Source organism: Amaranthus tricolor, chromosome 12, assembly GCF_026212465.1.
Source record: "Amaranthus tricolor cultivar Red isolate AtriRed21 chromosome 12, ASM2621246v1, whole genome shotgun sequence".
In the NCBI taxonomy this organism is placed as follows: domain Eukaryota; kingdom Viridiplantae; phylum Streptophyta; class Magnoliopsida; order Caryophyllales; family Amaranthaceae; genus Amaranthus; species Amaranthus tricolor.
The window spans coordinates 15,821,587-15,835,980 of record NC_080058.1 but is presented as its reverse complement, the minus strand read 5'-3'; the positions used below and the strand labels follow the sequence as shown (position 1 = coordinate 15,835,980).

General features: G+C 32.0%; 1 protein-coding gene across 1 annotated transcript; it reads left to right on the top strand.

The window, feature by feature from the left end:
- Positions 1-1,369: 1,369 nt before the first annotated feature.
- Positions 1,370-1,678, top strand: LOC130828627 (uncharacterized protein At1g15400-like). Its single transcript, XM_057694592.1, has one exon. It carries the CDS (start codon positions 1,370-1,372, stop codon positions 1,676-1,678), a length of 309 nt encoding a protein of 102 aa, XP_057550575.1.
- Positions 1,679-14,394: the final 12,716 nt, after the last annotated feature.

The window sequence follows — 14,394 nt, the reverse complement described above, 5'->3', positions numbered from 1 at the left end:
GCATGTGCAAAGAAGTCAATCGACTATCCCGTCAGAAGGATAGAAACCATTATAGTGGAGGGTAAGAAAAATTGAGGAAGACCTAAGAAAATGTGGGTTGAGCAAATCAAGGATGACTTGAGTGAGTTGCACCTCTCCAAGGACATGACTTGAAATAGAAATAGTTGGAGACACCAAAATTACATTCTAGATTATAAATAGTTTCTTTAGTTGCCTTTCTTGCCTTGATGTCTAGTTATTTTCTTACCTGCCCTTTTGTACTTTTTTACACAACGGGTCTATTATATTATCTCAACCCTGGTTTTGGCTAATGTTGTTTTTAGTAGGTAGTTTTGATCTTGAGGCAATAATACATCAATCACATTCTTTTCTATGCAGGGTTTTTACCTTTTGGGGGTAAATTTGACCGCTTTCTCTGGTACTCCTTCTCAAGAGGGTGCGTGTTTGGATTGTCCGTCACCTTTTGTCACCTAGACCATATTTTTCAGCAGGATATTTAGTTGATGATGATGACGATGAAAATGAATCAATTTAAATGAGGGAGCCCTAAATTATTTGTATAAATAAATCCTAAACATTTCAGTTGCCTATATTATCTCTATCTAAAATACGTTTTGTTTTTCTCTCATTCAGTTTTTATATACTTTGTTCGACCATTTGGTGTTAAAAGAAGAATAGCAATACATTCTGATATTTTATTTTGTTCTTCAATAGATTTAAGAGCCAATCACTAGTTATCAAATGAGCAAGATTTGTATCCATATTGCTAATCTTTCATTTTTTTTTTATTGTGTTGCACTGCAAGATAATTGTGTAGAGGAACTATTTTGTTATTTTAATAGTTATCCATAACCGTCATCTGAAAGTGAGGCTACAAGTAAATAAATAGTGCCTCTCTTTCAAAAAAAAAGACTAACTAATCTGATTTTCTATCATTTTAAAAATATTTAATTTTTTTTTTACATGAAAATTATATTCTTCATATCGTTGAACGACATAATCACGGATGGATTATATCACTTTTCACACATCATTAATACTGTACCTCTTAAAAAATTAGGCTAATAGATTGAATAAATAAATAAATAGATTTTCCTATTCCCTATCCTTTACCTTGTCAATACCTATGACTCTACCTCCTCAAAAACAATTATATTTATTGCACTCACAAATAATTATTATAAAAATTTATTACTCCTTTATAATAAAAGTATTATCTTTCCACATATATATACATATTTCCCCAATTCATAATTCATAATTCAACATTGCCCACCACCCCAAAAAGATTTCTCTAGACACCAACCTTCATTTCATCATCTCCTCATATTACCATATTTTTTTTAGAGATCAGAGAAATTAAAAGGTTATGGATGGTTTACAAAGATCAGCTATTTCTTTTAGAAGGCAAGGATCATCTGGTCTAGTATGGGATGATAAACTGATATCCGGAGAGCTGAAACCAGAGGATAATCAAGATCAAAAAGATGATCAAAAAATTGATTTAAGAAGAAGTAAATCAGACGGTGGAAATAGGCGGGTATACCGTACTGTAAAGGTCGAGCAAGCAGAGGATCCTCCATCTCCTAGAGTTTCTGGTTGTGGGTTTTGCAGTGTTTTTGGAAAACCTGTTGCTAAAACTGACAAGAAAAAAACTGGTAAGCCGAAGCATAGATGAATAAATAAAAATAAACAGTTCATGGAAATATTCACAGAAATATTAGTTTTTTTTTTTTTTTTTTTTTTTTTTTTTTTGTCTGTTGTAATTGAATTTGATGGATTAAAAATGGGTTTTTGATGATGTTTATAATTGAATTTTCCTTACTTATAAAAAATTTCAACAGACAAAAATTTCAAATGGGGAAGGAGTGAGTATTGAAGGGAGAAAGATGATTGAGAATTATGATATCTACTTTAATGTCTTGTTCTGTTTATTTTGCTATATTTTGCTTTTAGTAAATATGTACCAAAGTTAATTAAAAAAAAAAAAAGCAAAATTCTGTGTCATTTAGTTTAGAAATTGTTTTGTCCCTTCAATCTGAAAGTTGTGTTCTTGTAGTTATAAATGTTTATGTTTATGGGATATTGAGGCTTTTTCTTTTTTTTTTTTTTTTTTTTTTTTTTAATTTTGATCTATAGAGGGATGTAATTTTGTCAAAAAGTTTGTGTATACTCATGAAAATAATGTTCGTTGAGTGTTTATAATGTATAAAGTTATTCCAATTCTAAAATTCAATATCATGTTTGTTTTAGCACTATTTTTATTTTTGGTTTAGCATAGATAATAGATAATATACACTTCTTCTTCGTAATTTAATAGATAAATAGATGGACTCTATTATTTGGGGCGCTACCTTTTTATGTTGTGTCGTTGTCTTTTATAAATTTAATTTATATAAGATTGCCGTTAAGTCATTTTATACTTTTTATCTCTTTAATATGTCTCTGAAAATGCTTTAATTAAAATATCTGATGAATTTGATTTCCAAATGATTAAGTAACCATCGACTTTAGTTGAATTTCCGTTCCTAAAGTTTTCTAGTAAAAAAGGCAGTCACACAAACTAAAACTAAAAATAAAAATAAAATAAAAAATTATTATTATATAACTAAAAATTATTAATAAAATCAAACTAAAAAATATTAACTAAATAAAGAAAGAAACTATTAATTATAAAAAAAATGAAACATCGATCCAGTTAGGTCTTGCTTCAATAGTGGCACGTTCTATATTTTTCGGCTGATACTCAAGTTCAATTTTGACGATCGACCTCTCCTTCAACCACTCTAACCCATAGAAAAGTAGATAAACGGCTTTTAATATAAAATATAAAAATTGAAAAGCACAGTTACTTATTTCTATTATTTCTATAGTAAAAACAATGATATAGTTGAATTGAGTTTTAGTGATTCAATTATTTTTTACTGGTTGGAATTTATTTTTATTGATTATAATTTATTTTTACTAATTATAATTGAATTTTACTTATTTAGACTGATTTTTATTAATTAAAATGGATTTTACTGATTGTAATTAATTTTTAATTATAAATTATAATCAAATTTTTGTAGTGGAATTGATTTTTACTGATTGAAATTAAATTTACTAATTATAGCGGATTTTTACTAGTTAAACTAATTTTTAATAAAAAAATTCTTTTTATTCATTATTTATTGTTTTTAGGTGAACTTAAAAGGACCTGATTTGTAACTTGTAAAAAAAGGTAATTTCATATATTTTAAGATAATTTTTTCTTGAATTTCTATTATTTGTATTTTTAATCACCCTTAAAATATATTATTCCCTCCATTTAATTTTCCCATTAGGATTTTGTATGTTTTTCAAACCAGTTTTGAATTTCAATATATCTAAATATGTGTCGTAATATTAATTAAACTTTTTAATAAAAAATTATATTTTAAGACAAATCTTAGCAAATTTTACATGAATATATTTTATATTTTTATATTTTACATCAAATAGGAGGGAGTAATTTTGTTAATTTGGCCTTTTCAATGCTAAACTTAAGTAAAACAATATTTTTAACACAAAATCTTACTTAAAACCGTCTTTTCAAAAAGACTTGTCTCAAATGGCCGATCCATTATTACTAAAGAAATAACTATCAAAAAAATGCGCGATGTGTAACCCTATTTGGAATTGGTGTTATAACCTATTGAAATTGATATTGTAACCTGTTAGAGTTGATATTATAACCTATTAAAGTTGGTATTTGAACTTGGTGTTATAACCCATTAAAGTTGGTATTCAGAGTTGATATTATAACCTATTTGGAATTGGTGTTATAACCTAGTGAAGTTGTTATTATAACGTATTAGAGTTAGTATTAAAACCTATTATAGTTGGTTATAATAGCAACTCTAATAGATTATAATAGGTTATAATAACTTAAAATGCCATCTTCAGATACCAACATTAATAGGTTGTAATACAAACGCTAATAGGTTATAATACCAATTTCAATAGGTTATAATACCAGCTTTTAATAGGTTATAATACCAACTCCAAATACCAACATTAGTAGGTTATAACACTAACTTCAAATACAAAATTTAATAGATTATAATACCGACTTCAATAGGTTATAACACCAACTTTAATAGGTTAAAACACCAACTCCAAATACCAACTTTAATAGATGATAACACAACCTCAATAGGTTATAACACCAACTTTAATAGGCTATAACATTAATTCCAAATAGGGTCAAACACGCGTGTCAGTTTTTAGGTTTTTTCTTTTATTCATTGAGCCTAGGCCTAGAAAACTGTCTCTCTTATAAATACGATATCTCAAGAGAAACGCTGTATTTTTAAGGGGAGTGTAACAATTTGGATTTTGTATTATGGTTAGTGTCTTAATGATACCATGTGATTTGATGTAATATTATGTATTTTTCATAAGAGGAATTCATTTTTTATTATCTTTCACATGGAATCTATGATTAATTTTTTCGTAATTATCTACGTTTGTTTGTTCTTTTCTCTTAATGATTTGTAAGTAAGAAAATGTAGTGCATATTGAGTTGTCGTTAGAAATCGATTATCATTGCATATCATGTCATGATTTCAAGGCGGATGCACTCCTGTCTTTTATTTTTAGTGAAAGTGCTATGCTTGTCGATATTAATGTTGTGGATGTGAGTTTTTTGTACTAGTGGCACTTGATCAATTTAAAAAGTAACAGCCGGTTGTTTTGGGTTAAGACAAAATAATTGGTTCACTTTATATTACTTTCGTTTGGCTTATTTAACTAAAAGATATTTCACATGAAATACATAAATGGGATAAACTCATAGGATGGATTACAATATTAATAGAACAATCACTTCTTAAAATGTTTGAGTTTGACTTTCATCGTCGTTAGGGTTATATTGATGTAGTACTCCGTCATTTTGTCCTTAAAATTACTCCATATGCAAAATTGTCCTCATATAATCTTGCATTTGACTCTTAGGGTGACTATGGGTGTCGTGACATGTACTCAACATGATCTCATGTTGAACTAAGACTCAATATAAAACTGATTACATTATAACCGTTTTTGACCTCTGTTCGTCTCGAGATTGAGCAATGCACATGTGATATTAACCACTCAGATTCGACTTTGACCCGCTAGATATGTAACATAATCCGACTCAAAGTGAGCCGAGGGCCGAGACCTAAAATTGGCCAAATGCAATATTAACTCGACTCATAATTGACCTGATCTAATATCAAATTTAGTTTACTTAAATTAAGTGGTAATTAGCTAATCAAGTTTATTTTAATTAATAATTTTTTTGATTTAGTTGAAATAAGGTCAGTTTAGCTAAAAATAAGTATGATTTAGATAATTAACTTTATTTTTTTAGAAATAAGTTTGATTCTACTAAATTAAGTTTTGTATAACTAAAAAAAGTTTAATTCCATTGAATCAGATCTCGTTTAGCTAGACATAAGTTTGGTTAAATTGATTGTAGTTTAGTTTCGCAAAAAACTAATTTTGTTTTAGCTTGGTTAAAATTTGTTTAGCTAAAATGAATGTAAATATATGTACTTAAATCAAGTTTAATTTAGTTGAAAATATATTTTATTTTGCTTAATTACATTTAGTTTAGATAAAAATAAAATTACTTAGGTTGAATATGATTGGATTAGCCAAAAATAAGTTTGATTAAAAGGAATCTAGATTAGTTCAGCTAAATATAAGTATAATTCAGCTGAATCACATTTAGTTTAGCTTACAATAAATTTGATTCAATCAAATCAAGTTTAGTTTGGCTAAGAATAAGTTTGATTCTGCTGAATGCAATTTAGTTTAGCTAAAAAAAGTTTATTCCACTTAATCAATTTAATTTTAGCTAAAATTAAGTTTTATTCAACTAAATTAAATTTAATTTAGTAAAAAGTACGTGTGTTTCAGGCTAAATAAATTTATGCTTAGCTTAAAAGGGTATTATTCAACTTAATCAAGTTTAGCTTGGCTAAAAACATTTGTCCAACTTAATCAACTATTGTTTGGCTCAAAATAAATTAGATTTAGCGGAATCAAACTTAGGTTACATAGAATAAGTTCGATCTCGCTAAATTGAGTTGATGATCCTGAAAAATAATTTTAATTCAGCTGAACTAAGTATAGTTTAGCTAAATATATGCTTGATGAACTGAATTAAGTTTATGTTATCTATAAAAAAGTTTAATTCAACTCAATTAATTTTTTTACTACTAAATATAGGTTTGACTTAGTTGAATCAGTTTATTATTTTATGATAAGTTTGTTTAAGTTGAATCATGTTTAGTATAGTTGAAAATACGGTTGATTAAGTAGAATCATGTTTAGTTTAGCTGAAAATAAATTCAGTGCAACCAAATTAAGTTTATTTAGCTAAATATAATTTTGATTATGTCGAATCAAGTTTAGTTTAACTAGAATAAGTTTGATCCATCCGAATTAAGTTTACGTTGGCTAAAAATAGGCGTAGTTCAGGTGAATCAAATTTTATTTTACTAAAAATCAGTTCAATTCAATTAAATTTAGTTTTGTTTAGCTGTAAATAAGTTTGAGTAAGCTTAATATTGTTTTGTTTAGCTAAAAGAAGTTTAATATTGTTAAGATAAATATTTTTTTTTAGTTTAATATTGATTAAGCTTAATATTGTTTTGTTTTAGATAGATGAAATTTAATTTAGCTAAAAGAACTTTCATTAATATGAGTCTGTTATCACTAGGAATATGGGTAGTTATCATAAGGGAGTTATTATAATATGGACGAGTAGCTATCACAAGGGAGTCATCTAACATCTTTGTATCTAATTGCTCCAAACTACTTGGTTGATTTAGGATGTTACATATTCAGAAGGTTACAACAAAGTAATGGACATAATCATGGACGGTTGTCACTAGGCGTATGTGTAATAGTCCGAGTTAAAGTGAATCTAATATTCACATATAATTATCAATTTCAAATAACACATTGGATGTTTAAGTTAAATTGGTTTATAGGACCAATGACGTTCTGGTAATAAAGAAATAAATAGACATCAAACAAAAAAGAAATAAAGTTAATGGAAGTCAAAAAGGTTAGATCTTGAGAATCATCCGGCCTCACCAAAACTAAAATTCAACAATATAAAAAGAGACTAAAATTTAATGAAATAAAAAGTCCATGACAAAAATAAATGCATCGGATGCATAAAATGACCGGTTCCTAGAGTCCACTACTTTCCCTTTTATGCACGCCTGCAATGCTAGTTATCAGATGACAACACCATTACACGTTCAAAGATCACAACAATCAACACACGTCAGAGACTTCATACATTACATTATAAAGGCTAAGTATCAAGCAATGAGTTCATCCTGTTATATGAAGGCTCTAACAAGCCCATGTCATATTTGACTTTCATTTCCCCAACTCATAGGAAAGCTAACCCAAAAGAAGCTATTTACTAAAAAATTTACTTCTCAATGGAATTTATGCGATGCACGGATCGTTGCACTACTTGGTCATGTTCACGGGGAAACTAGGTTATGCGTATTTATACTTGCGTACTAGTCGGATAAAAAGGGTTAACAATCAATGATAAAAAGGGGTAGGTAAAACTCATTCATGATGACTATTGGATGCCGATGCTCTATCTTCTTTAGTGTCATTGAAGGGTAGCAAATCACACTAAAGGAAGCCATTCTGTCCTTCATCAGGCTTAGGATTTCCTCCAAGCTCTTCACTATCCTTGCTCTTGTGAGTGAAGATGAAGGGCTTAAGCTATAAATCGTCCACAACTTGCTCATCCTTCCCTACTCTCGTAGGGAAAGGATAAATCCCTTATGAAGGGTGGATGCAAGGTTCAATTCTCATTGATCCCTTACACCCGATTCCATCCATTGATCAAACATTAGATTACTCAAAATTCAACTCTCGTTGTTATACTGGAAGCAATCATAACAATTTTTAGCCAATGGGTAGAATAACCCCCCATCTGAATCTTTAATCAATCCAAAATCAACTAGAGTTTCTTCATCATCAAGTCATCACAAGGGTTAAGTTAACCCCAACCCCAGAAAACTAATCACTACTTATTCTATTTCTTAAAAACATCATAATGGGTGATATAATGAGATATTAAATGATCAAAAACACAAGAATGCTAATAATAAAGCTATTGAGCAACAATGGTGAAATCCACAAATAAGCATAAAAACAAGAAAGGGTGGTCGTTCCACTTTCTGATCATGCACAATATAGAATGATTGGTCGTTCAATAGAGAGTGGGCGGTCGTTCCGTTCCTGAAATCTTGTTTTCTTCCTTGTCTTGGCTTGGATTCCATATTTTTATGCTTGGCTCGATTAATTCCTCCCTTGACACCTCCGAGATTCAGGAACCATCATCCCTTGCATGCTTTGTCTCGAAAATATGTGAGTAATCTACACAAAAACATGCTACCCTCGAAGGTTTATGAATCAAATAAAGAAATATGAACATAATCCTTTAAAAAAATTAAAATTTTGTCAAAGGTTTATAAATTAAAAAGCCTTATCAAACTAGGATTGAAAAGGATAGAACTTTAAACACTTGAACACCAAAAACAAACGCTTAAAATTTTTCCCTTTTCTCCCTTTTTCTCTCTTTTTTCAAATGGTGCAAGAATCATTAAGACGTTTTCTGATTTTTGGATAGAAATAAAAAACCTATGTGAAAGGTTTTTTTATTGTTTGTTTTGAAATAAACTTGTGATCAAATTAAGTCTGAGCTAGCCAAAGTGCTAGACTTGGTGGAAAAGCATCCATACTAATACATTCAGTGGAACATCCAGTTTCCCATCTTGCAACCATGTGAGCTAGAGAGTTACCGTTTCTACGAACAAAGCTAATATTAAAATTAACAACGGGCTTTAACAAAGAGAAAATACAGTCATAAACAAGATATAGAGGGGCAATGCCATCAAGGCCCTATGCAATACTAGCGATCACATTGTAGGCATCTCCTTCTAGATGATTCTTGTTATAACCCGGGCCTAAGGCTAGCTCCAAGCCCAACAGAGGCTTCACTACATTCTGCATTCCAAAAACAATGAAACCTTCGAACTCCGGCAGCAATAAGACCACCATTCTCGTCTCGAATCACCACCCATAAACATTAGACCTGCATACCCACAAAAGCATCAAAATTAACTTTCACCCACCCATTTTTCGGCACAACCTAAGATTGAAATACTGCCTAAGCAGGGCTTCGAGGAGCGGGGGTTAGCTTATTTTTATAAGCGGCATACTCTTGGGAGAGTGAGAGAAATTGAGATGTAGTATAGGACAGGTCAACAGGAGTATAGTAAAGATGAGTTTGTTTCGACAAAATCAGGCAGCTCATAATCCATTGAAAATCATATCTAACTTTTCTTTAGGCGTTATCCAACAACTATGTATAGAAATCAAAGAAAGAAGATTTGGGAGCATTAGTAATAAGGCTAGCAGCAGGATGAACGATCCAGAAGGACCCAAGACTAGGACAGAGCATTAAGAATGGATTCAAAAAAGCATTTAAGCATCTAGAGCACATGGGGAAATGGCAGCAATATTTATTGTAACGAACCCCATTAACTACAAGGGAGCCTTTACAAGCTCTCCATTGGAAATGTTTGAGTTTAGGAGGGCCTGAGACATTCCAGACATAGTCTTAATATTTGTTAAAAGGGGAGCACACACTAAGAGCATTAAAACTTGTAAACCCCATCAAACCCAATCTATACCTTGATTTCACCGATTTATAAGCCATCTCTGCTAGGCCACCAGAATAGTCTGTAAGTTGAAAAGTGAGACAAGAGAGGAAGAAAAAGAATGGCTTCATAAGTTTGTTTATCAAAGTGGCGGCTAATAATATCATAATTCCACATCGCTCTATCAAAATCAATGAGATCATTCATAGAAAAATCATTATGAGTAACCAAGCTGCGATCTGGAGCACGAAAGAATCACCTAAAAGGATCCATTTATCATTAGGGGCTGAGACCGAAGCACCATTGCCAATTCTCCACCCTAGACCCTCTAATAAAAGTGATTTAGCCCCCAATATACATCTCCAAGAGTAGCTAGGGTCGTACCCCGTCCTTACCTGTAGGAAACTAGAGTATTTGAAGTATCTAGCTTTGAACATATCCCGGGTCATAGAGTGAGCACCATCTAATAATCTCCATGCTTGCTTAGCTAGGAGAGCCCGGTTAAAAACCTTTAGATCCCAAAAACCCATAACCCATCGCACTTTGGTAAACATAAGGTCTTCCAACTATTCCAGTGAACTTTGACATAACCCTCAGTGGAGCCCTACCAAAACATTGCCATAAGAGATTATAAATCATCAAGAAGTCCATCAGGGATTCCAAAAATACTCATCATGTATGTTGGGATAAATTGAATCACTACTTTAATGAAAAACCTCTTCACCCGCTTTTGAGAGAAATTTCCCTTTCTAGCCTTGGATCTTCTTCCAAATTCTATCTTTGAGAACTGAGAAAATAGACTTTTTCGATTCACCAATCATGGTTAGAAGTCCTAAGTATTTAGCATGTTTGTCGACCTCCAAAACCCCTAGCATATATTAATCTTTTGTCTAACACAGTTTGGAACCCCTTTGTTAAACGAAACCTTCGTCTTACTATAATTGAGTCTTTGACCCGATGAACTCTCATATTTGCTAATAATATTAGCTACCTCCGAGCATTCACTTAACGTAGCTTATGCAAAAAGGATACTATCATTTGCGACAAACAAGTGTGATAATTTGGGGCTACAACGACATATTTGATATCCGTGAATGAGACCTTAACTAACACCCCTAGAGATCAAGGAAGAGAACGCCTCAACATAGAGAATATAAAAGATAAGGAGAGATGGGATCCCCCTAAGGTAAACCTCTAGATGAAGTCACATTAGCACATATTTTTTCATTGATTTTAAAAGAGAAAGACACACTAGAGATACAATTAATGTTCCTCTTAACCCAACTATCACTAAACCCTAGAGCTGTTCAAAAGTGACCGACCTGAAAATTCGATTCTAAACCGAAAGTAAATCGACCCGAAAATATGTTCCTTTTTTTAGGTTTATCGAACCGAAATTACCCGACTCAAAGCTATATCTGAACCGGTTGACAAGTGAAAATGGAAAAATCGAACCCGAGCTGTAACCAATTTTTCTAACCAACACATAACCGTTAACCGAGATTACCCGAACTTAATAATGACCGACCCGAGTTATATCCGACCCCAATCATGCTCGAGACCGAAGTCGATCTGGCTAAAATCGACTTAACCCGAACGAAGTTTAGATCGAACTACTGTAACCTGAACCAATTTTTTACGTAGAAGTATGATCGACTCATATTCAACAATCTTATTAGTTATTTTAATAAAGTGATAAATATTTTAATAAAATAAATTTTATAAATACATGGTTTCATATATTTAGAGTTAATAATCAATGGTCAATGTTTATTTAACTACTTTAAATCGAATTAGATGAAAATTGATAGAATTTTATAATTTTAATTTCTGGTCAAACAAGTAAAAGTAATAATGTAATAATGATCACTAATTGATTTGCATTTTCACTATTTTGCTTTAAATAAAGGAACCTTATCATCAATTAAAAATGACAACCAACTTAATCTGATACTGACTTGATCAATAGTAATTAATAATTCGCAATTCGTAGCAGAATTCTACTTGAAAAATACCCGAACCGGATCTGTACCCCGTAAAACCGAACCAATTATTAACCGATGACAACCCGAGACCGATTGAGAATTGACACGAACTTCAACCGACATCGAACTGATGCTAATTTGATAGCTTGAATAACCGATCTTCAACCAAACCGTGACTAACTAACCCAACTCGAGTGTGACCCGTCGCAACACGCATCCGAAATATAACCGATCCGAAATACAATCGAATGACACCCGTCCAAAACCGACCCGATCACTCGAATGAACACCTCAGCCTCAAAATCACCCTCTTAACAAAATTTCATTCCACTCTATCATAAGCCTTGCTTATATCGAGCTTTAAAGCAAAAGAATTGGAGCGACCGTTGACACTCTCTTCATAGAATAAATTATTTCAAAAGCTAGATTGGCATTATCAGTGATCAATCTACCCTGTACAAAAGCACTGTGGTTATAAGACACAACATCTCCTAAGACCGGCTTTAGTTTGTTTGCGATAACTTTAGATATAATTTTATAATGCACATTAAAATAACTAATAGGTCTATACTCAGCAATATTTTTTTGTTCATTACATTTGGGGATAAGGGCAACACAAGTTTTATTAACCTCCTTGAAATCATAAAGACCTCTCTACCAAGACTTCATAAAAGAAACAACATCATATCCTACTATATTCCGAAAATTTTGATAAAAAAGAGCATGATCACCATCCATACCTGGGGCTCTTGTTAGATGCATCTAAAATAAGGCCTTCCGTATTTCTTCATCAGTGGGCTCAACATCAAGGACAACACACATCAGAGGTGGAAATATGGGTTGAAATACCAGCCAGGGCCTCATCAAAACTATCAGGATGACTTGCGTGAAACAGCTCATCAAAATACCTAGAGACAATCCCTTCCATATCTTCAACATTGGTTTTCTATTGCCCCTGAGAGTCTTCGAACCCAACAATGGTATTTCTTTTCTTACGAGAAGATGCTTTGTGATGGAAATACTTTGAGTTGTTGTCTCCATCTTTGATTTCATTTGCTCTGGACCTTATATGCCAATAGGATTCCTCAAGCCTGTGAAGATCATCCAGTTCCTTGGCAAGGGACGCGTAAGACATAATCATGTGAGCATCATGTGAGCATAAGGGAAAGCTTTTTGAGCTTTTTTTCAACAACTTTTCAGTCCTCTAGATTCTTTTACGAGCATAACCAAATTCACCAACTGCCCATTTAGTAAGATTCTGAGCACACCTATTGAGTAAAAAAGAAATAGATTGACTTATACCATCACTCTAGGAATTTGCAACACCTTCTTAGACTCACCGCTAGAAAGCCATAACGACTCAAAAAAAATAACTTGGCAGCACACCCCTCATGACGTTTTCCCTCAGCATTAAGAAAAATGGGAGCATGGTCCGATCTATAAATAGGTAGATGATTCACCTCTACCAACGGAAACAACACTAACCATTAGGGAAAAACCACATATCTATCCTGCCTTTCTCTAACAAAAGAAGAACTCGAGATACCTCGCCTCCAAGTGAAACTACTACCTCTGTACCTCAAGTCTGAGAGGCCTCAATCATTTAGACAACATCGAAACTGATCGATATCTCCATCATTACGTTACTACCACCTTCTTTCTCGTAGGCATACATAATCTTATTAAAATCACCAAATATCATACAGGGGCCACTAACCCTCCTCATCACATTCCTAACAAGCTACTAAGTGAGATGTTTTTGCGACCTATTAGGGTAACCATACAATCCACACGTAGACCACTTCTCATCACCACTCATACTACGGACTACTACTAGCACATGATGATCTAAGTAGGAGATAGTATTAACGTCTATATCATGCCACCATAGACCTATAACACCAGACAAACGCAAACTACTTCTACAAATGCAATTATTAAAGCCACACCCATGTGAAAGGTTTAACAAACATGAATGTAGGAGATAAAAGCAAGAGTTAATGCCCCATAACTATGCATTAAGGGAGGAGTGACATGAACACCTCCAAGGCTCCTCTAGAACTGACCAACCTTCCCCCTCCCCTTAAATGTTTTTTAAATTAATTTAATAATTTAATATGGTAAGCACCAACTATTGCAAAAGGCGAGTAGTAGTAATTTTTAAAATTTTCTTTACAAAATAGTACTCAACTCTGAAAAATTAACTACAGTAACATTATGGAGGTAAAATCGTTTAATTTTTGTTAAATTTTTGGTAAAAGTCATAAATACCCTTAATAAATCACAAATGTAAAGCCCAACTTAACGGAAATTAAAGTTAATACATATTTTCCAAGAGTTGAGTGCTATTTTGTAGAAACAATTTGGGATTTATTAATGGCATTTATGACTTTTACCAAAACTAAATGGAAATTAGACGTTTTTGCATTCATAATGTTACTATAGTTAATTTTCCAAAAGTTGAGTGCTATTTTGTGGAAAAACTTTTAAGAATTGCTACCACTCGCCTTTTGCCATAGTTGGTGCTTACCATATAGAATATCCCATAATTTAAATACATTATTCAATTAAACGTACAACGATAAAATGTGTTACATTATAAAATAAAGGAAAAATTACCTATAATAATCTAACTTATATATGATTTTCGTACAATAATCCCACCTATTGATTAACCATGAATAATCCCAACTTTA

Bases quoted from the DNA above. Each gene is read 5' to 3' on its own strand.
- LOC130828627 (XM_057694592.1), top strand. From the start codon at position 1,370: ATGGATGGTTTACAAAGATCAGCTATTTCTTTTAGAAGGCAAGGATCA.